General features: G+C 50.1%; 1 protein-coding gene across 1 annotated transcript in view; it reads left to right on the plus strand.

The window, feature by feature from the left end:
• PKP1 (plakophilin 1) overlaps nt 1–25,841 on the plus strand; it is a 48,650-nt gene extending 22,809 nt beyond the window's left edge. Inside the window, exons 4-14 of the mRNA XM_032133006.1 lie at nt 4,764–4,908; nt 6,861–7,068; nt 7,748–7,925; nt 9,961–10,075; nt 11,567–11,722; nt 11,826–12,002; nt 14,345–14,498; nt 14,945–15,131; nt 20,096–20,180; nt 21,445–21,544; nt 22,548–25,841. Coding sequence (XP_031988897.1) covers nt 4,764–4,908; nt 6,861–7,068; nt 7,748–7,925; nt 9,961–10,075; nt 11,567–11,722; nt 11,826–12,002; nt 14,345–14,498; nt 14,945–15,131; nt 20,096–20,180; nt 21,445–21,516 — 1,477 coding nt within the window. The 3' untranslated portion in view covers nt 21,517–21,544; nt 22,548–25,841. The remainder of the gene's footprint in view (nt 1–4,763; nt 4,909–6,860; nt 7,069–7,747; nt 7,926–9,960; nt 10,076–11,566; nt 11,723–11,825; nt 12,003–14,344; nt 14,499–14,944; nt 15,132–20,095; nt 20,181–21,444; nt 21,545–22,547) is intronic.
• Nucleotides 25,842–26,128: the final 287 nt, after the last annotated feature.

Genomic DNA, 26,128 nt, shown 5'->3' on the forward strand with positions numbered 1-26,128 from the left:
GTTAAACATTGGAGAGGGCTGCCCAGGGGGTGGTGGAGTCCCCATCCCTGGAGGTGCCCAAGGAGCACCTGGATGTGGCACTGAGTGCTCTGGGCTGGGTGACAAGGTGAGGATCCACAGGTGGACCCGATGGTCTCAGAGGTCTTTTCCAACCTCAGTGATTCTGGGATTCCAGACATACTTCTCTGAAACCACTCAGGGACTTGAGCCTTGGTAATCATTATGTCATATCTGGATTAACATTTCCAAGCTCAGCACCTTTGGCCTGGGCTCAGACGTTCAGGGTTGTCTCAGTGGCTCCTGCCCAAAGGCTGCTCTCGATAAGCAGCACTCATGTTTTGCCAAAATGCAGCTCTCTGGAGTCTGGTAGAGCTGGAGGAATCTTCTCGGTGTCCAGGACTCCCTCTCCTCCACAGAACCCTTCTCCTTCCTGATCTCTTGTGACATCCCTCAGAGCTGCAGCATTTCACCCTGGAAGCTGCAGCACCAGTGGTTTCAGCAGCTGGTGGAGACTACCATATTTTCCCACTTTTAGCCATTTCCTCTGCTGGGTGGCACTTGCAGCATGCTCCAGGTGAGAGGGTAGCACCCTGAGCAGGCAGCTTTTGGCTAAATTAATGTTGCAATGTTATTGGTGTTGTTATTGGTGTTATTTATGCCCACTCAGGATAAAAGTTTCTACATCCTGCTTGGTCATCAGGGAGCGATGATGAGAAGCAGTAACAAACAATGGGATGTTTAATTCTCCTGGGAAATTTGGAGTTTTGTGCCCCTCCAACTGGAACCCGAGGTACAAGAAAGCTGTGTCCACCAAGGACTGACATTGTATTAGTTCTGCTTAGAGCTGTCATACTTTGTGCTTCAGGTGCCACACGGGACAGACAGGGCTGGACAAGGTGGTGGCCGTGGTGTCTGTGGCCCTGCAGTGGCCTGAGCTGGTCACACCACTTCAGGGGATGCCTCTCTCTGAGCTGAGGTGCCCAGTGGCCACCAGGGCTGAATTCGGAGACAGGTCCCTGAGTTCCCCCCTAACAAAGCCAACACCTCTTGCTGATCTCAGGGAACCCCAGATGGCTGAGCTGGAGGCATGACTGAGAGCCCAGACTCATCCCACCCCTGGAGAAGGATTGGGGCTGTTCTCCTTCAGGAGCATGGAATGGGGAGCTGGGTGTCTGCAGACGGTCCCTGGCTGAGGGTTTGCTGATCTGGATCAGGAGCCTTTAATGGCCACCTGCAAACCCACACTTACCTTTGGCCCCATTGGGAGATGTGGATGCTCTTCCCTTTGGAGTTCTCTGTGTGTGGAGAAAGAGACTGAAACCCCTCATTAGAGACCACGTGGAAGCGAGTGTCTCTCCAGGCACCTGGGAATCCGTACCATCTCGGAGTTGCTCTCAGAGAGGTCTTGGATGCCTCAGTTGGCAGCTGTGGAGTGGGCAGTAAAGACTGGGGCAACCCTTTGGGATTTCTCAGTGTCACATGTGGCACTGCCCTGGCCCTGAGCTGCAGCAGTCTCTGTGCTGTGGCTGAAGCTCAGGGACAACGTGTCCCCTACAACCATTCCCTCCTGAGCTCAGCTTCCCTGGAAGTACTGCAAACAGAGAGAAGAGAGGAGTTATTGAAATAGTCAGGAAAGGTACCAGGTGTGTTTTCTGATCTATCTCTTGTCTTTTGGGATAATTAAACGTGATCAATCTCAAAACATTAATTCTTCAGGGCTAAGCCACGCAGTGAAAGCAGAGCCGAATACGATGAAAGGCACCTTCATTTTGGTTTGTTTTTATTTGGGATGAAATGCTGGGATGTGCTGAACACTGTTTTGAGAGTCTTTACTCTGATTCTATTAATGAACAGTAGAATTTGTTAAGAGTTTTCTCGCTCCCTCCTCTCTTGGAACTTGGAACTTGGAACAAGCAGGATGGAAACTTAGATGGGAATTAACACAAAACAATCTGCTCATGAAACGTGAGGGAATTTGCCTTTCTCTGATACTGATCGTCTTCAGTATTTGTTTCCCTTCCACTGCAGAATCTGATCATCTTTGTCTCCATTGAATCATTTCTAGCTGAGGTCTCTTCCTACCCTGCTGCTTTCCTGTGGAGCAACAACCTCTGGAGCTCTTCCTACCAGGCACATTGCCCAGGCTGGAGATGGCTCAGTCCAAGAGTTTGTCTTGAAGCAGGTTGTTGTTCCCACTGTGTGGATCTGGTCGGGAATATCCCTGACTGAGGAACAATCTCCCCTTTGCTGGGCTTTGCCAGGGTGATTTTATTCTCAGGTAGGAGAAATCCCTGCTGCTTCCTGGGCAGTGTGACTGAGCCTGTGAACTTCTGCTGAGGAGACAGCAGGGAAAAGGGAACCTTCCCCATCTTCTCCCACAGAACTATACCTGCATCCCCAGTTTTTCCCAGCTGAAGGAGGGATTGGCCCTCTGTGGAGTGGTTGTGAAGAAAATTGCCTTCCTTGAGCTGCTGGACCAAGTGGACATCCTTCTGTCTCAGAAAAAGTGCATCTGATTTAATAATTATAAAGAAAAAGAAATCACTATGATCATACAGCCACTGACCTGGTATTTTTACTAATCTGCCTCTCTCCCCACACTGCCAGTCCAGGTCCCAATTCCCAAAGGAGAAGCCTCTCCCTGGTGTGGGAACCATCAGGTCTCAGCTCAGTTATGTCTCAGAAGCATGAAAAAGACCTGAGAGAAAATCACATCCTGGATCCAACCCAAGGATTTCTGGGGCATAATTTCTAGTTTACTTTGTCTTTCCAGTTTCATGTCTTCTTGTTGCAAGTTTAATGGAAGTTCCTTGGTGCCAGGTTTTGACAGAGGTTCAAACTGATGAAAAGTCTTATGAGGAAGAGATGTTTTATTGCAGTGTAGAAATAAAAGGGGAATGAGGTTCACCCAGCCTTAGACATGGAATGCTTAAGGTCCAACCCCAGACTGTTGTCTCTCATTCCTGCATACCAAGAGAGGCAGAAGTGTCTCCAGAGGGCAGGGCTTCCTTTCCTAGGAAAAATGTCCAAGACACAAAAGGCAAGGTGGTTTTTGGAAGCACTGATTTCTCTCCACTGACTCCACAGGTGCTTGAATGAGTGATGCAGACTGGGTGTAACTTTATGCCGGTGAGGGCAGTGGAGACCAGAGTCCTTCATGCTGCCTTTTGTGTGAAATTCCCTGTGGAACTGTGCAAATTATTCACTGCTCTGTGCTGTGTGGAGGGGAACCCTTGGGTTCATGAGGATGAATGTTTTATGTCACTGTAAGTGCTGCTGGTGGTGACCAAGTGTCCTTTCAAGACCTTTATTCTTTACATTTCTTTGGCACAGTCAAAGCAACTGTCCATCCCATGCCTGGAAGTGCTACTGTCCTGTGGTGATATTTAACACTTCAAATGTAGTGGGTTCATTTAAAGAACTTATTAAAAATCACTATGCTGTTGGCCTGTGGCATTGTCTGAAGATGAGCAGCCCTTCTACAGAGTCACTCCCTGGTGTGACATGTAGCAAAAACGTGTATAAATAAATGTGGTTCAATCAGGGACTGATTTCCTGATCTCCAGGTAAAACTCCTTGTCAGTCCCAGGGGATAACATCAGCCAGGCATAGCCATGACCTGGGAAAGCCCTCACACTTTTGGATTCCATCCACTGCTGATGAAGCCTTTCCCATTTGTATCCCGTCACTGCTGACAGTAAAACCAAACAGGAGCTTGCGTTTGACTCTCAGTCCTGGACTTTGCAAATTAATGCAGCCACCACTGCCGTGAGCTGAGATCCCCATGCAGCCTCTGCAGGATTCAGCTGCAAGGGTGCTGAGAGGAGACAGGAACTTCCAATTACATTAATTTCTATAACTGGAAGCACAGACAAGCTTTGCAGTTCAGACCCCCTTCATCAGTCTGAAAGTTTGGATCCTTTTCTAATTTTATGTGGTTAAAACATCACAGATGGTACTGAATAAGAACAAGCCAAAAAGAGCAGGACCTTCACGTTTCTAAACAAGGGGAAGAACCTTCAGATGTTTGTATTTCTCCTGAGGAGTCCTGCCCCAAGCCAGAGGAATTCATATCCTTCCTCTGGAGTTGCAGGCACATTCTTTACCTCTAACAGGGGTGATGACAGTGGTCAGCTTTTATAAGAGCTTGGAGACAGCCAGTGTGAACATCCCCTGGGAGCAGGATGTCTCAGAGCTATTATTAGCATTTCATAAACTGCCTGTTTGTCCATCCCATCACTCCAGACAGGCCTTTTCCTGTGGGATCTGCTGGAGCTTCCCGAGACCATCAACTGCTGTCACATTTCTGCTTCCAGCACCTCTCACATCAAAGGATCCCATGCTGTGAGAAAATCACCTGCCTGTGTTACCTTGTCCTCATGACCTGGCAGATGGTTTCACTCCTGTCCATTCACTCCTTTATTTGGGGAAAAGTGAACTGGGTCTCTGTTCATTAAACTTCCCCTTTGGACATGACCAGACATCCACCACCTCAACCCAGCTTTCATTTTCTGTCTCCTTTGCTTGTGAATAGACTGGATCTGGAATTTATTACCCTTAGTGCTCTTCACTGTGTCTTTTCCATCATTTACCATCTCTTTTTTTGAGGCAGAGAGATCCACTAGAGGTGCACTGTGTGTGCTCTATGTGGCAATGTGATAATAGTTTATGTTTTATCATTGATTCCTCCGCAGTGACTCTCAGTCCTGACACAGCTGTTTTGGCTGAGCAGTCACCCAGTTCCATATTTCTCTTTGACACAGGATCTGTGGTGACGAGATTGACGCTGGCACCATGACCATCCAGAAGGCCATCCAGCTCCTGTGCTCCTCCGATGACAAGTACCAGGCCATGGGGGCTTACTACCTGCAGCACACCTGCTTCCAGGATGAGTCTGCCAAGCAGGAGGTGAGGAGACTCCTCCAGTGCTCTGCTGCCACACCTGATGGCACAAGAGAGGGGTGGGACTGGTTTTCCTAAGTGCCAGGGATCCATACATTCCCTTGGTTTTCATGAGGGTGATTTATACCTCATTAGTCAGGCTCGAGTATTAATTAAGTAGATTTTTCAGCTATTAATGGCCACTTTCTCACAGCAGCAGTTGGTCAGGATTTAACACCTGAATAATTTCTGGCTAGCAGAGAGAGTGTTCCTGTTGTCACCACGAGCTGCCGTGGCACAGGGTGATGGGGTTTGGCAGTGTGGAAGCTGCCATCCAGTGTCCTCTCCTGGGGGGCAACTGCACCCAGTTCCACATCAATCTTTCACTATCTCAGAGCTGCAGAGTCAGAGCCAGACAAAGCTGCCTCAAGTCCCACTGTGAGCTTTGTGGGGCATTGCTCGGTGAGTCTGCAGCCCTTTGCCAGCCTTTTTCACAGCCCTTTTCCAGACTATTTCAGCCACCTGAACCAATGGGTCAATTAATGATCGTGTACTAAGACGATTTTGCACATCTATAGTAGTGGCTGCCCTATCCTGGAAGTGTCCGAGGCCAGATTGGACGGGGCTTGGAGTAACCTGGGCTAGTGGAAGGTGTCCCTGCCCATGGCAGGGGGTGGTACAGGATGAGTTTTAAGGTCTCTTCCAACCCAAACCATTCTGTGATCCTGTGATGCTTGATCACAGAGAAGCCCTTCTTACAGCACAGGTTATTCTTCTGATGCTCTTACTCCTTAACTCCTTTGCCAACATGCAGCAAAGGAGGCAGCCTGAAGGATCTGCTGCAGCAAGGATGTCACCAAAGTTTATCCCCACCCTGGATTTATTGAGATGCCAACCCTTTGGAGGTGGCTTTCCCTGTCCTGACACAACAGTGGAGCTGGAAGTGCTAGCCCGGTGTGGGGCTGTGTCCCTGTGCCCTGGCTGCGCCTGGATGAGTGCAGGTGCCCAGCCCACGTTCACGTGGCCAACTGTGGGGTGGCCACACCCTTTGTTACCGTTGCAAGCCCTCTCTGAGCACTGGGCTGTCCCATCCTTCTCAGAAGGATGTGCCAGAGCAGTTCTGTGACTCATCCCAGCACACGCTTGTTTTCCTTCCCTCCTGAAAGCTGCTCATTCATTGTCCATTGTCAGCAAACCTCAGCCGAGGGGGTGTTTGTGCCAAGATGGGCTCGGGGCGGGATCACGGCCGGTGCAGAGCACGTCCCACAGCAGGAACACTCAGCATTTGGAGAGCTCAGCTGCAGGGATTTGCCTTCAAGGCTCCGTGTGCTGTGTGTGCTGTCCTGCAGGTCTGGGCTCCCTCCACTGCCTCTGGCTGACCTCGAGGGTGGTGACACTGGCCATGACCATCCCTCTGAGCTCAGCCTGTGATCTCAGGGTGCAGATAAATGACCACAGCATGTCACTAGGTGGATATAAATGGCCTCTGCGCATAGGCAGGGCAACATTTCCACCTGGTGCAAACTGTGGAGGTGGGTGAAAGTTTGCAGGAGCACATTTCCATCAGCAAAGGACTCTGTCCATGGCCATTATTCACGGACAGCCACTCCTGCTGTTTAAGCTTTTGGCTCCAACCTCCAGGCCAGAAGGAGGTTCTGGTTCAGGCCTCAGGTCATTTGTGCTTGTGACCTATGGCCTGAGCCAGACTTGTCGTCTCTGGCCGTCATTCCCTGGCAGCTCTGCTTCTCCAGCTCCCCCAGGATGGACTGTCTGACCCCTGGCACTGCTGGGGCAGTTCTGAGTGTCCCTGTCCCAGCAGTGCCCTGTGCCCTGTGCTGATGGTACATGTCTGTCCTGGTGCCGTGCTGGTGGCAGGTGTCTGTCCCCTGTCTGTCCCCTGTCTGTCCCCTGTCTGTCCTGTGTCTCTCCCGGTGCTCCATGCTCATGTCCCGTGTCTCTCCCATGTCTCTCCTGGCCAGGTCTATCGGCTGGGGGGCATTGCCAAGCTCGTGGAGCTGCTCCGCAGCCAGAACCAGAACGTGCAGCGGGCAGCAGCCGGAGCCCTCCGGAACCTGGTGTTCAAGAACCCCACCAACAAGATCGAAACCCGGCGGCAGAACGGGATCAGGGAGTGCGTGAGCCTCCTCCGCAGGACGGGGAACACTGAGATTCAGAAACAGCTCACAGGTACCCGGAGCCTGCTCAGCCCCGGCAGGGCCCGGGCTCCCCTTGCCTGGGGTCCGTAGCCCTGGTGATTGCCTAGCACAGAGAGGGGGGTTTATGCTCCTCTTGCACCTAAATCAGAAGGCAGAGGGGTCCTGGCCCTTCCATGTTGCATAAGGGTTCCTCACTTCCTAAGTGCCCACTGGGGAAGCCCCTGCCCCAGGTCCCCCCCCAGTTATGGTCACCCTGCCATTCCCATGCCTCCCTGCACCCTGGCCCCCGTGCTGTCCCCAGGGAGGGCCAGGGGAGCTGCCAACCCCAGTAGGGTGAGCTGGGTTCTCTCACTGGTGCCTCACCTTTGCCTGAGGAATCGATGGGAGGTTTTTGGTGCAGGTCACCCTCAGCTGTGTCCCGGGTTTTATGTGCAAGCCTTTCCAAGATCCCTGGAGAGATGCCAATAAACAAGGGCAATAAACAGCAATTTTGGGAGGAAGGAGGATGCTTAAATGCCCACCTCCACATGGACCCATCCTACCTGTCTCCCATAGGGGTGGACAGGGACTGGGGTTTCAGGCAGTCTCTGCACCCTCAGCTGAGAGGGGTGAAGGGAAGGAGGATTTTGGTGCTGGAATCACCCCGACCTAAACAAAGTCCCTCATGCACATGACCCTGTGCTTGAGCTTGTTTCCCACCTCCTTCCTAGGACTGCTCTGGAACCTCTCCTCCACTGATGAACTAAAAGAAGAGTTGATACAGGAGGCTCTGCCTGTGCTGACAGACTGTGTTATCATCCCTTTCTCGGGCTGGTCTGATGGCAGTTGCAACAGGACACGAGAAATTATCGACCCAGAAGTGTTCTTCAATGCCACAGGGTGTTTGAGGTGAGTCACCAGGGAGGGACTGACTGCAACTTGTGTCTGTGGGCAAAAGCTGAAGCCATCTAAATCCTCTTACAATGAGCTGAATTCATGCTCATTACAATTGTGTTAATGAAAAATTCTCCTTAAGAAAGTTTTCCTGACTAAGAGAAGGTGGAGAAAAAAATTACATGTAAAATACTTTTCTAGTAGCTTTTTATTTTTAATAATTTTATTCTTGCTAAGTCTCTTCTCAGATAATATGTAAGTTGTTTTGTGCACCACTGAAACCCATCAGTGTTAAGCTCAGACCAGGAAACTGGACAGATTTTGCCTTTAGAGTTTTGAGGCTTCCAGAGAAAACAAACTTCCAGAGAAAACTGGTTTAGGGTCTAGGTGTCAAAAAGACAGACTTCTCTATGTGGGGAAAACAAGCATTTTCCCACTTCTTTTGATAACTGTTTTAGCACAGAGCAGTCCCATTGTCCTGGACTTTTCCTGGCTCACTTCATCAGGAGACTCAGCTACAAAACAGGAGGTGCAGCTGAGCCCAGAGTAGTTTATTTTGTTCACGGGAAACCAGAGCCCTTTTATAGAGGATCTTCGTCCTGACTTGCTGTTTCTGCTACCTTCCTCCTCCACTTGGATGTGAGCTCCTTGTCTCAATGGAAACAAGTGGGGCCAAAAACCTGCCCTGTATAATGAGGTACTTTCATCAAGGGAAGCTCTCCCTGAGGGAAGCAGCGCCGGCCGCGCCCTTCCCAGACATGCAGCTCGCAGGAGCTGGGGCTGCTTATGAAACGAGAGGCTGATCATGGCAGGGCCTTTGGAGACCTGATACCATCGGCTTCAGTGGCTGGGAACCGTGTCTGGGAGATAGGGAGTGCTGCTCCCTCCTTCCCTGTCCTGGAAGGCAGGGATGTGTGGGGTACAGCAGGTATGAGTGCTCTGCTTTAAGGCCATCCCAACCTACCAACACCATAAAATATCCCATTAAAATGAGGGAAAGACAATGGCAACAGCTTGTAAAAACGCTGTGGAGTTTAACTGAAAGTAGGTTCTGCCTCCAGAGACTGATCCCAGCCTGTGGCAGCAGTGCCCAACACCCCCAAGAAGAGTGCGAGCTGCAGGTCAGCGAGGGAGCAGGACTGGGGAGCAGGCAGAGTGAGCGAAGCTGGGAGATGGATCCGGAGCCCCGGCTCCAAGGGCTGAGCCAGGACTGCTCTGAGTCACTGCCCTGCCACATCAGAACACAGGGATGAGAACAGCCCTGGGTTTGCCCTGGGCCCGAGCCATTGCTGCTCAAGCATTTCTGGATTGCAGATGAATCCATGTTAATGAGGAGGCTGCAAATCACAGTGAACATCAGATCCAGTTCTGGAACGCCTGCAGTGAATATCTCACAACCACTGCCAACCTCTCTTTGTTTTTCATTTGCAAGCTATAAGGCAATAAAATAGGGAAGAAAAAAAAAATCAGAACAAAACAACAAAACCCATATCCTGTTACTGGAAAAACTCCCCTGTCCTGGCAGCCGCAGGTGTCCAGGAACCCATTTCAGCCTCACAGATGGGTCAGTCCCTCTGGTCAGAGCCACTGCTCCTCTCCAGCCTCTCCACCCCATTTCCCACACAGGCGTTGCTGCTGACCATGGCTAGGTCTGTGCTTACAGCCCTGTGCACCTTCCTGATGATCACAACAACCCCAGATGGTCTTCGGCCAGTGTTCCCTTTGGAAACTCCTCTCAGGAGACAGAGTCTGTCTAGCGGCACATGCAGAGCCTCTGAGGCAACCTCCTGCTGGTGACTGTCCCTAGGAGGGTGTCTTCTATGCAGAGCTCCTTACACGACATGTTCCAGGTGAAACCAGTCCTAAAGAGCAACAAGAGAGCTGTGCACTGGTGCAGTCCCACCAAAGGCCTCCAGAATGGGAGCAGTTCTTCAGCCTTGCTGAACCTGCCAAAAAATCCCTGAATTCAGTGACAACCATAGCCAGAACAGAGCCCAACTCACCCTCTCTCCTCCTTGTCCCCTGTCATGCTCCTCGACGGCTTCCTCAGGAACCTGAGCTCTGCAGACATGGGGCGCCAGACCATGAGGAATTACCCCGGCCTGATCGACTCTGTCATGACTTATGCCCAGAACTGCGTGGCCTCCAGCCGCCCCGATGACAAGGTACCAGCTGCTGCCCTGGGCTGTCCAGCCCCACGGTTAACAACTGCAACCCTGGGAATGCCTCAAAATCCCTTTCCAACAAACACAAGAGGGGGCTGCACTCTCTGGCTGCTCTTGCCCTTCCAAGCCCCAGTGGGATCTGTTGGAAGGTTGCAAGTCCCTGGGGCTCTGGGCCTGAAGTAGAGCTGGGCTTTACAATTTCCCTGTAACAAACACAGAGGAACAGTAAAATACTTTGGCTCCTGAGTCCCCAGGATACTTCCCTTCCCTTCCCTTCCCTTCCCTTCCCTTCCCTTCCCTTCCCTTCCCTTCCCTTCCCTTCCCTTCCCTTCCCTTCCCTTCCCTTCCCTTCCCTTCCCTTCCCTTCCCTTCCCTTCCCTTCCCTTCCCTTCCCTTCCCTTCCCTTCCCTTCCCTTCCCTTCCCTTCCCTTCCCTTCCCTTCCCTTCCCTTCCCTTCCCTTCCCTTCCCTTCCCTTCCCTTCCCTTCCCTTCCCTTCCCTTCCCTTCCCTTCCCTTCCCTTCCCTTCCCTTCCCTTCCCTTCCCTTCCCTTCCCTTCCCTTCCCTTCCCTTCCCTTCCCTTCCCTTCCCTTCCCTTCCCTTCCCTTCCCTTCCCTTCCCTTCCCTTCCCTTCCCTTCCCTTCCCTTCCCTTCCCTTCCCTTCCCTTCCCTTCCCTTCCCTTCCCTGGAACATTCCAGCATCCTAATCTCCATCTCTTGCTCTTTACCCCCCACATCTCCTCATCTGGCAGGACTCAAGTGTACAATCCCCAGCTTGGCACCATGTTCAACAGGAAGCCAGGAGCTGGCATCTCTCTGCCAGTCCCCTGACTGTGACTGATGGCTGTGTGTGAACAGCACTGACAAAATAGTGTTTGTAGACACCTTTTGGGGAGTTCAACACCTTCAAAGCTACCAAAGTTATTTTGAATTCTCTCCGGATTGAGCAAACCCTCTTTTGGGAATGGCTTTTGCAGGAAGCCCCTTTCCAGCAGCACACACACAACACAGCTCTTTGGAAATGTAACCACAGGTTCTGGTGTTGGTTATGGGTATCCAGCCAAAATTCTCCCTTGCTTTTCCCATTGGGCACTCTGACATCCAGGGAAAGGAGGCTTAAGGCCTCTTCTTGGTGCAAAGTGTCACCTGATCTGTACCTGTGACTCAGAGTCACTGGAAGTTGACTCTGGCAAGAGGGGGATTTCAAGATTTGGAATTTCATCATTTGATGCAACCACTCTCTCTTTTCCTGTTTGCCAGCTTGTCTGTGGCAGTGAGACCTCCCAAAGTTCTCTGGGTCAGCAGCTCACTGAGACCCTTCCTTCACACCTATTCCAGCTCCTCCCCTCCCATCCCTCGCTCCCTGAACCAGGCTCAGGAGCATCTGTGGTGCTAAAAAAGCTGATTATGGCCCAGTCCATGTCCTCTCTGGTACTGCTCCATAGTTTTCTGCCTAATGTGATGTTTGTGTTTTTCTTCTGGGGGTGATGCAGTCTGTGGAGAACTGCATCTGCATCCTGCACAACCTCTCCTACCGCCTGGATGCTGAAGTTCCCAACAGATACACCCAGCTCAACCACATGGCCCGGAGCGTTTACATGGACAAAACTCTCACGGGCTGCTTCAACAGCAGGAGTGGGAAAATGGAGGTAGGATGTGCCACAGAGGGATTGGGAATGTGATGCTCTGCCCCACGCAGGGGCTGCAAGGGAAGAGCAGGATCTGAGCTCCCCGTTTCTCATGTCTTTGTAGAATGATGAGTACGGGGTCCCCCTTCCCGAGGAGGATTTCAAACCCAAAGGCCCCAGCTGGCTCTACCACTCAGATGCCATCCGCACCTACCTGTCCCTGATGGATCAGAGCAAGAAGGATGCCACCCTGGAAGCTTGTGCTGGAGCTCTGCAGAACCTCACTGCGAGCCGAGGGCTGGTAAGAGCTTCCCTCCCCTCCACATGTGTGCACCCAAATGTGTCAGCACTTCCATGAATCAGAGAGTCAGTAAGGTTGGGAAGACCTCTAAGGTCGCTGATCATCATCACTTCTCAGCCATGAAAAAGGAAAATGTCCTTCTTAAACCTCAGGGCACCACAGCCAGTCTTTCCGCAGTGTTTGATCCAGTGGGGTGTTTATTAACTCCAAACTCAGGGTCTCCTGGGGGGCTATAATCAGCATCCCAAGGATCTGTTCCAGACCCATACACTTCCAAGCTCCAAGTTTGTTGGGTTTCCAAGTTCCCTCAGTCTGTTGGTCGCCCTTCCCCAGGGAAGCAGTGAGGGTGAACCCAGATGTGCACCCGTAGCCAGATGTGATGAGAGGCGGGAGAAGGGCTGAGCCACTGCCTGTGCGTGTGCTCCAAGGGGAGGTGGCTCTAATGACAGGGTGGGTTGTGCTGTGGATTGTGGCTTGTCCACACCCCAGAGCTGCCTGTAAAATAGCTGTGACAGATGTCCTGACCCGTGGGCATGGCAGTGTGGCGGTGCCAGGGGCTGGGTGATGCTGTGGCACCGTGAGGGACACGTCACAACCACGGCCCCGTGGGCCCACGTTGCTGCCCTGGGCAGGTCCTCGCAGGCTGCCTCCACTGGGACAGCCCCTGACTTGTCTGTTTGTGCCCAGCTCCATCAATCCCAATTTAAATAAGATGGATGGGGAGATAAAGCGATAATGATTCCAGAGGTAGGAGAGGCGTGTCACGTGTGGGGAGTGTCCCACCCAGAGACACAGGTGACTCACACAGAGCCTTCCCTGCTGGGATGGCATTAACCTGCCAGCTCTGATCTCCTTTTGTCACAACGATTTCCATGCAAAATAATTGTGCACCTTGACTTTTGGCAATTAAACTAAGCAGTGCCACAAACCAGAAGGTGGAGAGAGGCTGTCACGTATGGGTAGAGCTGGTCAGAGAAATGGGGCTGGAGTTTTGTGCTCCAGGGAAAAGAAAATTTTAGCAATCAACATTGCACAAGAGAAAAACAACCAAACCCAGCTCTGACAGTGCTGGAGCAACTTAATTCAGCCTCCTGGAATGGAATGGCTGAAATTTGGATGTGCAGAAGTGGCTCCTCCCTTCAAGGGTCTCATTCCAGCTCAGAGCTGGAGCTGGAGTTGCTGGGTTTGCTGTCATTTGATGGAAGGGGAATCTGGGGAAGAACTTAAGGAGCTTGCTGTGATCCTTTAGCTCTAGAGGATGGCTCTGAATGTCCTTCAGCTTCACTTTACACACCCCAGTCCTGCTGGTGTCAACGTGGAACAGGGCACATTCCAGCCCCTTCTCTCCATTCCCATGTCACTGTTGCTGGACATGTGTCTCCAGCAGCCTTTCTGCTGGGCAGTAGCTGAGAAGTTCAGTTCAAGCTCTGTCAATAAGGGCAGTTTATTCAGGGGATGTGCTTGAACTCTGTGCTTGAACATCTGCCCTGGCTGCGTCCTGGGACTTTCTACATTTACAGGCACGAGATCACATCCAAGATGAGTATTTTTAGTCCTCAGATTGTTTTTTAAAGGCATCCATTGTCTGTTCCTGCTCCCCAAAAGCCCACTGTGGCGTGGCAGGGAGCTGTGAAGGGCCAGGGCAGGGAGCTGCCAGGGGGTTGTGAAGGGTGAGGGCAACGTGGACATGAAAGCAAAACTTCTCCTGCTTTTGGAATGTCAGTTGAGTGATCAGCTGCTCCACTGGGGCTCCAAAGGACAGCAGAACCAGCTGCATCACAGCAGATGAGAGGCTGACTTTTCAAATGCCACAGAATCATGGAATCATTAAGCTTGGAAAAGCCCTCTAAGATCACTGAGTCCAACTGTTCACCCATGTTCACCACTAATCCATGTCCCCAAGTGCCCCATCCACGTATTTTTGGAACATTCCCAGGGATGGTGACTCCACCGCTGCCCTGGACAGCTGTGCCACTGCTCGGCAACTGCTTTGGTGAAGAATTTTCCCCAATATCCAATCTAAACCTTCCCTGGGGCAGCTTGAGGCCATTTCCCCATGTCCTGTCCCTTGTTCCCTGGGAGCAGAGCCTGACCCCCTGCTGGCTGCACCCTCCTGTCAGGGAGTTGAGGAGAGCCAGAAGGTGCTTCCTGAGCCTCCTTTGCTCCAGGCTCCCGTAAATGTGGGGAAGAGAGGTAAAACTGACAAAGTGGGATTATGGCAGCAGGAGAAAGGATTGTACAGTGCTCATTTTATGGTATAGTCACATTCCTCCAGCCCTCACCATCATCCCAGCTGTTTGCCGCTGGCACTGGAGGTCATGGACATCTCTGCTCTCCCTCAGATGTCCAATGCCATGAGCCAGTTGATTGGGCTGAAGGAGAAGGGGTTGCCCCGCATCGCTCGGCTGCTCCAGTCCAACAGCTCCGAGGTCGTCCGGTCCGGGGCCTCTCTGCTGAGCAACATGTCCAGGCATCCTGTGCTCCACAAAACCATGGGTAAGTCCTTCCCCCATGCTGGATCCCAGCTTTCAGCTTTGTGGGGTCTGCCCAGTTCGCTTTGTAAGCCCCATAAGGAGACTTAGCCAAGCTCCAGAACTGGGCAGAGCAGTGTCATTTCCTCTGGCCCCAAGGACAGTCCCCAGTGCTGTGTGACACGGGCCATGCTTTACAGACAGTGACAAACCTGCAGGACCTCGAGGGTGGCAGTGTTTTGGGAACTGAGTTGGACTTGAGTGCACATGGCCAGCAGCACTGCCCTTCCAAAGGCCTGCAGTCCTCGTTTTGTCTTGGAAAAACCCACTGATGACATTGATGCCATTGCTGTCCAACACTTGGATGCCTCCCTGCAGAGATAACTCTGCTTGCTGTTAACACAAATAGCATCGTTCACTTGTGCCAGATTGTGTTTGATTGTTGATTGGAACATTCCTCCACCTCTTTAGCTCACCAGGTGCTCCCAGATGTGTCCCGTCTCCTGTCGTTCCAGTCTGGAAACACCAGCAGCTATGGGGAGATCATGACATCAGCTTGTTACACTCTGAGGAACCTCATCATGTCCAACCCTCACCTGGGAAAGTCTTACCTGTCCAGCAACTTGCTAAATAATGTAGTGAGCCTGTGCCGGAACGGGTGAGTGTGGGGCATGAGGCAGGGGCAGCGACAGACTGACCTCAGAGCCTTCCCAACACCCTTTGGAGCCAGAGTAGAGCATTATTCCTTCCTAATAAAGGAACTGGGCATGGTGGTGGGCAGAAATCCTCAGCACTGGTTTCTTGGAAACAGGCAGGAGCCATCCAGGGTGGGATTTGCAAAGGGGCCTCTGGAAATTTTCTGATTGAATTTTAGGAAATTCTAAAAAGAACTTAAGCAGCAATATCTTAAAATCTTTTAAAAATAGTACTTACAGAGGTTATAAAAAAGAGGAGGAGTGACTTTTTACACAAGCAGATAGTGACAGGACAAGGGGGAATGGTTTCAAACGAAAAGAGGAGAGATTTATACTGGATATGAGGAATAAATTCTTCCCTGTGAGGGTGGAGAGGCCCTGGCACAGGGTACCCAGAGAAGCTGTGGCTGTCCCATGCCTGGAAGTGTCCAAGGCCAGGTTGGATGGGACTTGGAGCAACCTGGGCTAGTGGAAGGTGTCCCTGCCCGTGGCAGGGGGTAGGACTGGATGAGCTTTAAGGTCCCTGCCAGCCCAAACCACTCTGGGATTCTGTGATCTATGAAAAATTCCAGCCCTCAGAACAGGGGATGTCAGTGACTTCCTGGCTCCTGGGCTTCCCTCAAACCTTGTCATGAAGGTCAGGTCTGAGGTTCAGCACTGCAGGTACACAAGGATTGTCCTTAACTTTTATGTGCAAATCTCTTACTCTTTTTGTTGAATCATCCTCCTCAAGACGCAGCTCTGAGGGAACATAGACAGGAATTATTTTAAGTACCTCCCTGGTCTACTCCTGTATTTTACACCAGCTGAGCAATCTCATCATATTTTACCACTTTCTATTTTAGGACTTGGTTTGGGGTTTGGTGGTAGGAATTCTGTCCTGTTTGTTATCCATATTCCCTGCAGCACAAGCCTGTCAAGCCTTGCCAAGTTCTGCGTTCATTTCTGGCCAAACTGGTGTTATACTTCCATTATCTTTGACCATGTTCTCTCCTTCCTAGGCTTTCATCTCTCCTGCCATCTGTCTTTGTTTTAAAATGCCTTAGACAAGTAACCCATTGTTTTCTGTTGTGAAAAGCCATTTGCATGCCTTCATCATCCTTTGATAAAGTTCTTCCAATCCACCTCTTGTTCCATGGCAGAGACACTCTCAGTCATTACACGGGGCCTCCTTGTTTAGTTTGGGCCTGGGCCAAGGAGCATCACTCTATTTGCTGCTTTTATTTGCTTCCACTCTTCAACGAGCCCAATTACCATGAAACCCAGCCCTGTCCTAAGCCCTCGTTGTTTTGAATGGCATTTACTCCTGCTGAAGTCCCACTGTGGCTCCCTCAGAGCAGTGCTCAGTAATTTGCTGCTCCAGCACAGCCTTGCACAACGCGGGCTGGGAACACTTTAATTGCCTTGGCTGCTGGGGATGAGCTTTGTTGGAAGTGACTCACTGAGCTGTCAGGAGTTACCAAACTCTGGAGATGTCTCCAGTCCTGCCTGGATCACAAAGTCCTCCCGAGAAACTCCCCAGTTCCTACAAAGTCCAAAACTTGAGTTGTTCCTTTTCCTTCATTATTCATTTTTGTCCCAGAAGATTTTTATGCTGTTCAGTTCTTAGGAAAAAAGAAAAGAGAACAATTTCCACCCAGGACTAATCTTACTTGTTCAAGCTGTATTATTTCAGGCTGTTCCAGTAGAGCAGATGTTGGAGAGACTTTGGACTCTTGCTGGGTCACAAGGTGAAATTTTCCCACTGTCACGTGTTGCCTGTGAAGATAAACAAGAAAAATGAGGGTGAGATTTGTCCAGTCCTACATCAGAAGGAGCCTCCCCCCTCCCCAGTTAGCAAATCAATAAGTACCCCACCTCTCCTGGGGGCTGGCTGAGGCCCCCAGGTCCCCACTGGGGTTCTGCATGTGGTGAGTCCCACATCATCAACCTCCTCCTCCTCAGCACCGCAGGCAGCAGAGAGAGGGGGGACGGGGGCTCAGGGGTGACCCAGTCACCAGGGAGGACACAGGGACACCCTGCACCCTGTCAGGATTTTGCAGTTTTCTCTCTGAATCTGCCTCAGTTCCCTGTGGACGTTCCCTGGCCCCCAGGCTGGGGTTGGTGTCTGGGGCTCCCTCCCTGTGTCTCCTCTGCCCCCCACAGATCCTGCCCTGTTTCTGAGCTGGGCTCTCACTGCGTTACCAGGAGCAAACCAGGAGCTCAACCTGCTCAAACAGCTGTAGAGTCATAGCTTAGTAAGAGACTCCAGGTTCTAGACCAGTGAGTTATGGATCTTACCCTTTCCCATGTCCTCCTCTCTTCCCAGGTTTCTTTCTCCTCATGTTTCTCAAAGCTGGATTCTGACTGAGAGGCAGAAAGGGTTCAGCAGTTTATCTGATGGATGTGGTTTCTTCTTCTTCTTCCTGGAGCATCCCAATTCAGTAATTGTGTCTCCTGCAGATGCTCCCATCTATGGTATGGGGTTCATGGTCATGTGGGGTTCCTTCACTCTTCATTATTTTTAATCCAAGTTGCCAAAATATTGAATATTTCCTTCAAATTTTGGTGGTGTTTCTGAAAATCAAGCCACTGGACCTGATTTATTGGGGTGTTTGGTTTCCTTTTCATTTTTCTTCTCCAACTGTCTGAAAAACGTTTCTCTGCTCATTTTCAAGCAACATTATTTCACTAATTAAATTTAAATTCTCCTCATTAATTCTACTGACTGCACGCAAAGCTTTGTCCAAAACCTCTCCCTGTATTTAGAGCATCACATTTGGAGTTCATCCCTTTACCGTGGATTTATTGCTGTTTCTCTTTGTTCCTTCACTTTTCACACCTTTGCTATTGCAGTTTTATTTTGCAGTTGAATTCCACCACAGCATTTCACCAAAATTAATCTTTCGAGAAACTCAGGTCTTCCTTTGATTATTCCCTGTGCCAGAGGGTTCTTCTCATCCACACATTTCCAATTTCCCATTTCTTCCGAAGACTGCACCTTGATATCAATCTTATAATTTTCTCACATCCTGGAGAAATCCTCGTTCTGGGAACTCCTTGGCATTCTCTGTGACACACATAAAGTTCTTTGTACTTTTGTCCTTTGAGGAAGGATTCTTTCTCCCCATTATTTGATATTTATGGACAAAATTCTTGTCTTTCTTGCCGCCATTCTGTTTCTCCCCATTCCCCACCATCTCCTTCTGATTGTGTCTTGTTTTTGTTGAGTCTGTAGCTTTTTGGATGACTCCTCCCACTGCCACCAAGGGGACATCTCCCTCATTGCCTTTCCACATTTTTTCATGAATAATTCTGTTTGTAAAAAACAGACTGTCCTTAAAATCAACTTTAATTTTCAGGCAATTTATTGTCAAGGAATTTTTTCCCCAAATCAGCTGTCCTTGATATTCTGCTCCGTGTTATCCACTGCTATATTCACACTATTTTGTTTGGGATATGCTGTTTGCCTACTGAAGTTGGCATCACAGCTCCACCAGTTCATAATGAGCTTTTTATACCTAAATTCTAGCAGTCAATGCTGTATGAAACAGTCAGTGCCAGTCCTTCAAATGAAGAGTTTAGAAATTCTGCCTGAATTCATAAATGACTCAGGTACCAATGCTGGTAATTTTGGCTTGAAAATACAAAACTTTTGAGGTGTTCTCTGGAGACAGTCACAAAAAGTACATATTTAGCATCATTAGAAGTAAATTATTTCTAAAATAAGAGAAAATTACTCTAGTTTAGAAAGAGAGAAACAACTTGAAACTACAAATCCTTGAAAGAGAGAGTCCAGTTCATGTTCTGCCTGTCTGGTCACAGCTACCCTTGGGTTTGTAGGGCTTGAATGGCTTTTCAGCCACAGACAACATTTCAGCCAAAAAATGTTTTACAGCATTGTCATTCTGGTGACAGAGCGTGGGGTGGTTATAACTAGAGAAGAGATTGGGCAATAAAACCTGTTTTTTCTGTCCCAAAGCATTGCTCAGGAATTTCTGGCTCTCCTCCAGCCAGGAGCTGCACAACCCCTTTGAAGTTTATGACCAAGTTAAACTCGATCATTTCTTTGGTAACAGCTGCTGTGTATGTCAGAAAAATGCCCCAAAATTTACTGGATGTGGTTCCATCCCTGTCCTGCCACACTCAAAGTGCGGAGTTGATGTCCCAGGTTCCTCACGACCTATTGGTCCCATTTCTTGTAGGCTTTTGGGGACTGTTTTGAGGAATGTTTTGGGGACTATTTTTGAGGACATGAGGTTTTGTAGAGCTGTATTAGACAGGGAGGGTCATGAGCTTGGTCCTGTTCCTCTCCATCACCCTGGGTGGGACAGGCTGGGGCTGCTGCCCTGAACCCAGAGCAGGAGTCTCCCACAGCCAGGAGGAGGCCCAGGAGATCGGGAGCAGCGATGGGAGCCAGCAGGGAGGGGATATCTGGGTATGAAATGTTCCAAAATTATAAAAGGTCCTGCGATGACTCACGGTTTCGAGCTGTTACATGAGCAGGTATCTGTTCCCTTGTGCTGAGTAAGGGCTCTGGGCTGCTTGCAGATGTTGTTATTGCAAAGGCTCCCATCCCTTGTCCTCTCCAGGCAGCTCCGAGCCCGCTCCTCTGCCCCCTCCCAGGAGATCCACCCACGCTGTCCCTGCAGACTCCAGCGAAGGGTTGGCACCGTTTTCCTTCTCTTTCCCTCTCTCAAATTTCACACTCAGCTCAGTTTCATTTCATTCAGCTCATTTTCCCACTCAGATCCTCCCCTCTCCTTCATTTGCCCTGCTCTGGTCACAGTTGTTGTCCCACAATATTGCTGAGAGAGCAGGGAGTGACAGTCCTGCTCGTGGCTGGCCAGGCTCCCAGCTGGAGCTGGGTTTGTCCAGGCGGTCAGCAGTGTCCATGGGGTGCTGCTCTGCTCCTGCCATAATCCTCCTGTTGCTTTCATCTTCCCAGCTCCTGTCCAAAAGCGGCCGAAGCTGCTCGACTCCTCCTGACAGACCTTTGGTCCAACAGGGAGCTCCAGAGTGTGCTCAAGCAGGTGAGGACAACACTCCTGCTTCTGGGAGTCAGGAACAGCCCCGGGCTGCTCACTTGCTGAAGTGGGGAGCTGGTAAAGGCCCTGAGTAGGGCAGGGCCCAGGAGGAGCCCGGGGCACTTGGGGACCCGCCTGGGATCTGAGCAGTGGCAGGGGGTCGCTGCTGGGACTCGCTGTGGGGATGGAGCAGATGGTGACGTGCCTGTGTCAGGCACCTTCCTCACTGGGGATGGTGCTGGAATGCTCCCCAGCACAGCCCTTGCTCGGGGCTGGGACACGCTGGGCGTCTCCCCCTCGTTTAGGGGATTCCCTTCATTGCAGTCCATCGGGTCCCAACAGGTGCCTGTCAAGGTCCCTCCTCTCTTTCTCCCCATTTTCTTCTGTGTCCACGGCCCTGCCCTGTGGTTACAGCCCCCCTGCAGTCAGGGTAAGCTTTCAAACCAAGAGGAGGAGTAGCTGGAATTTGTTTTGCTCCCTGCAACAGAAGCTGGGAAAGTGCAGAGCCAGACAGGCACTGAGCCAGCTCCAGCTCCCACTCCCAACTCCCAGCTCCTGCTCCCAGTGGCTTTCTTTGAACAAGCTGGGTTTTTCCAACTCAAGAGCAGCAGCACCTGCAGAGAGTAAAGGGCCAAATTAAAGAGAAGGAGGAATGCCTACAAAGGGGAGCACCTGGGGGCAGGAGCAGAGCATCCAAACTGTTCCCATATTAACAGTGAGGGACTCTCTGCACAGGAGCTGGGGCAGTTTTGTGCCAGGCTCTGCTCGCAGCCTGTGCCAGCTCATTTTGGTGTGACTCAGTCACTCTGGCGTTCACACAGAGGCTTATTGCATAGCTAAACATCAGGGGAGGAGGGTGGCAGTCTACAGGGGCACATCCAGCATGCAAAGACTTCTGCTCCTGTTTCAGGATGAGGAGCTAAATGAAACAATACTCAGCAAATGATTAAATAAAAGTTCCCTCCAAAAACCTGGAGTCCAGCTCTGGGTTGATGGAAAGCAATGCAAGGAAAGGCAACCTGGGCTAGTGGAAGGTGTCCCCTGGGGACATGGCAGGGGAGAGGGGAATGAGATGAGCTTTAAGGTCCCTTTAACCCAAACCATTCCGTGGTTCTATGATTCTATGAAGTTCATCAACAAGGGTGACAAAGGCACCCAGAGGGCTGACAGAGGAGGTTGGCTGAGAGTGAAGCACACTTTGCTCAGTAACTGCTCTCAGTGTAGAAACTGATATGCACTCACTGCACTTCCTGTGTTTCTGCTTTTTCAGCAAGGGTTTGATAAGAACATGATGGGATCTTTAGCTGGAACGACCTTCAGGACCCTCTCCTCCAGATTTTAGAGCCTCTCCATGCACGTTCAGGCTGCAGGTGAGAACATGGCCCTCGTGGTGGATTTGGGGCACAGGAATCCTTTGAGATTGTTGCTACTTTTGATCACCCCAAAAGTGTGTTTGTGAGATTTTCATCCCAAATCTTCCCAGCCCAATCTGTGAGAGGTTGGGGGCTGTGCTGTCCCCAGGCCCAGGGCAGATGTTGCCCCCACTGCCCAGCTGTGCATTTTGGAGATGCTCAGCACAGATGGCACAGGACAGACAAAGCTGCTGGGCTTGGCTGTGCCTCTCACTTCCTTTGCCAAGCAATCACTGATTCAGTGCATTTTTCCAAACCCTCAGAGGTGAGGCTCTTCCTGGGATTCTCCCTGGCAGTGCCCTCTTTCCTGAACTTTGAGCGGTGTTATCCAGCCAGTGCCAGTAATGTTGCAGTGAATCCCAGCACAGCCATGCCTTCAGCCATTAGCCTTAGCAATTGGTTGAGCCCTTAATCCAGCTGTCAGCCTCAGGTCAGAATTGAGAACCACATTCTGTCAACTGAAAATTCCAATAGAGAATCCAGGGAAGAGGAACCATGGGCAGAATTTCCAGGGCATTGTTATGGGTTTATATTCAGCGTGAAATGAGGATTGAAGCCATCAGGCACTTTTCACTCAAGATTCCCACTGAAGGGAAAAGCTTTAAACACTTTGCAAATACCAGAGGTCTCGTGGGTGGTGTCTGAGATTATGCAGAGGGAATGATTTGCTCCCTTCCCCAGCATGAGCCTTCTGATCAAACCAAGAGGAAACAGTGCCAAAGCCCCTTCCTCCCCTCTGCCCAGGAATGGATTTCACTTCCTGCTCTGTTGGGATGTTTTCACTGGGACTCTGAGGAACATGGAAGTCCAGGGTGAAAAACTGTGGGCACCCAAGAAACTGCAGCCAGGCTTGGAGAAAAGATTAAAAGCTGGGGTTTGCTGTAATGAAAAGATCTCTTGAATGCTTTAATTATCTGGGGGGTTGCTTTTTCTTTGTTTTATTTTTTTTTTCCCATTTCAGAATTTGGAGTTGGTTCATGTCCAGGAAGAACAACCCTTCCACGATTCCTTAGGATGTTAAACATGTAGAGAGTTTCTGAGTTCAACTCAACTGTAAAGCAAACCAAACACGTGGATTTCATGTGGATGACACTGATATTTTTAAGCATTTTCTTCTTTTTAGGGGGGAGAAGGGACTTTGATATACTTTCTCGATGTCAATAATTATTTTTTTGCCAAGAGTGTGTCTGTGTAACTCTGGGTGTGATGTGGAGGTGTGTGCAGGCAGCACACACAGAGCACATGTGAGGAGCAGGATCTTCCTCCAGCTTAGTCCCCTGTTTTCCACCCAAAGTTGGGGTGATTGTGCAGTTTAACCCCTTGCAGGGTTTTATTCCAATTCCACCCTATCCATGCATCAAACACTGCCATGCTAAAAATTTGTCACAGCATATTTTTATGCACAAACACAAGAAAAAGTCAATTTTAGGTCAAGTTGCCCCTTTGCATCTGGCCATAATTAACAGATACACACAAGGATGCTCTTCTTTCCAAGGCTGGTTATTCCTAACAGTTATGAACAAGGGCTTCTTCTCTGCTTAGGATTTTTCTCTGATAATTGTTAGCATTTTCTTTCCTGTCACATGAACTCTTTATCTCAAGAAGCAAATTGACACCTGCAGATTCTCTCCCAGGCCTCGGTCACCCTTCCCTGAAGCTCTTTGTGAGGGTACAGTCGGGACACAGCTGCAGAGCTCGAACATTCCCAGGTTCTGATCCATTCTGAGCACCAGAACAATTCCAGTTCCTGACTGTACCTGGACAGAGGTGGCGTTTGAGAAGCTGAGCAGGACAAGCCAAGTGCTTTTCCACTGGAATCATTGACTGCCACAGGAATGAAAGAAGGGGGGATGTGGCCTCTTTAATCCTGTTTTGTTTTTACTGATCAATGTAAAGAACTGGTATTAATGTGCAAAGGAATGTGAGCACTTGTGTGATGTCAGGTTTGGAAATGTTTTATTTCTTGGGATCTTGAATTGCATTAATCTGCCTGTGATGCTGAGGCTGTGATGAGGGCCTGCTGAGCTCATTTCAGGGCAGCTCAATTCTTACAACCTTCTTCTCTCCAGAAGAAAAATATCCTCCCCGTGGAGGGGACACAGCTCAGACTCATGGGGAGGGAGCAGCTGAGGCTGTGTTTGCTGCCTGTCCCATACACAGGATTGTTGTGCTGGTTATTATTCCTCAAAGGGGGCAGGGGCACAGGGCCGTTTTTCAGACATTGGGGGTTAAGGAGGTGCTTGGGAAGGATGGATTATGAGCCTGGAAATGGAAAAGCAGTCTCACTTCAAGTGTCAGGCTCCTAAATTGGTGGGACTCAGGATGTTCAGTTCACATCCATGGGGTGATTTGTGCCCACTAAAGAACCGCCTGTGAAGTTTGGGTTTGCTCTGCTGCAGCTCCAGGTTGCCCTTGTTGGTCCCCATTTGGAGCACAGGGAGCTCTGCCCACAGAGGGAGATCATTTCCAGCTGTTTTTCCTCTTGGGCTACAAAGGGTGGCTTCATCCTTTGCACTTTAATGAGCAGCCACTCTTTGCCCACGTTCAGTTGGGAGCTCTCTGTGCTGAGCTGCAGCCAAATGGGAGAGGGGGAAAAAGCCCCTTTGAAATGGAGAGGCAGAACCAGGAGAATCCAGTAGCACAGAAGTGTTTCAGGAGGATTTAAACAGAGCAAAGAGCCCCAGCCCGTGGGCAGAGCCCTTCCACCCCCCAGCAGTTCCCTTGCTGGATGTGGATTCCCAGATGCAAAATGTTCCAAGTGCTTTGGGCAGGACCCATCTGTGGATGTCCCCCAGGGCTGCAGCATCCACAGAGTTGGCTCCGTTTGGGTGTGAAGTGCTCGGTGCAATTTTGCATTCAGGTTTGTTTTGTAATGGCACGTCCAGCACAAGTCCTGGGAGCGAATGCTTTTCCCTGGAAAACTAATCGGGGAAACAACTACAAAATGGAATGACGGAATGTTTAGGAAATTCACTCTAATTGGCTGTGATTTAGGCTGTATTTAAAACACTGCAGCTGCTTTCACCCCCAGTGCAGTTACTGAGTCACGGTACAAGGCACAAAGAGCCGTAGCTTTATGATCATCTGCTCACAATTAAATTTACAGATACTGGAGATTTCATTAGTGAGTATTGGACTCCAGGAGACAGATCCATCATTCACATAAATTTTATTACAAAAACCATTGTTACAGTTGTTTTTATTACAGTTTTTTTTTTCAAAGCTAACAAAATGATAAAAATAAAATCTGTCTCCATGCTCAGAGCTCTTCCAAACGTGACTGGGCACAGCCCTGAGCAATCTCACCTGGCTGGGATGTTGTCCCTGCCCTGAGCTCAGAGGTTCCTCCCATGGAGCTGTTTTTAGGATGCTGTTTGTCACTGCTTGCAAACCTCAGGGCAGAGCTCACTCAGGAGACCTGTGGGCTGCAGGAACCACAGCCATTCTGCCATCCCAGGGCTGTTCTGCAGCTGCATCTTCCCTGGGAAGTTCTCTGGCAGCCTCTATTTTCCTCTCAGTCTCTCTTTAAAATCTGGACACCAGACTCCACTCAAGTCAGTGAAGTGGCTTTGATGCCCAGCTGTGAGAAGCGAAGGGAAAATCAGACTTACTGGAATAAGTGGTGTTGCTCATAACCAGCAATTCTGGGAGCTCAGTGAGGTTCCCTCCAACATAAATTAATGCTGTTTTCACCTCCAGTATAATTTTTTTTGCATTCTGGGGAGGTATTTTTTTTAAGGCGTGATTTTAACTGTGCCATCCTCTCTGATGAGCTGGTTTCCTGTTCCTTGCTCCTTGAAGAGCCAGGGTAGGGCACACCCCCAGGACAGGGACAGGGCAGGTCTGTGGCACAGGGATGGAGAATTCCTGAGGGGGAAGAAGGAGCGTGGCCAGCAGCAGCAGGAACAGGAGCAATGGGACACCCAGCCGTGTAAATAAACACCACCCTCATTGTCCTGGGTGCAGCAGAGCTTTTTTGGTCTATTTTCTTACAAATGCTTTGTTTATTCTGTGTGTGTACAATCCCACCCCGGCATTTCAGAAGCCTCATGGATGAGTCGAAGGCAGTTTTATTCCTCTCTGAACACACACCACTGTGAGACCAACTCAGCCTTACCAGTCTGTAGCTCTACAGTGTATTCTGTAAGATATAGGTATGTGAGAAAAACGTCTCAGAGTTTTGTTTTGGCTGCACTGTACGTATTTGCTTCATTGGAAAAGCTGAAATCAATAAAAATTGCTGGAATTTCTTCAAGCTTCCTGGTTTGGATGATTTTATTTTGGTTGTTTTGCCAGTGGTAGGAAATAAGAAAGGTCTGAAAGGTCTGAAAAAACCCTGTTACCCTGCAGCAGGAATCAGCTTGGACTGCTCTGCCTTATCCAACAGGAGTAAGGAAGCTGTAAATCCCATTTCCTCCAGCTGGGCACTGCCCAGGCTCCCCAGGGAACGAATGGGCACAGCCCCGAGGCTGCCAGAGCTCCAGGAGCTCCCAGGATGGCGCTCCCAGGACAGCGCTCCCAGGGATGCCCAGGGTGGGGTTG

This window comes from Corvus moneduloides, chromosome 24, assembly GCF_009650955.1.
Source record: "Corvus moneduloides isolate bCorMon1 chromosome 24, bCorMon1.pri, whole genome shotgun sequence".
Taxonomy (NCBI): Eukaryota; Metazoa; Chordata; class Aves; order Passeriformes; family Corvidae; genus Corvus; species Corvus moneduloides.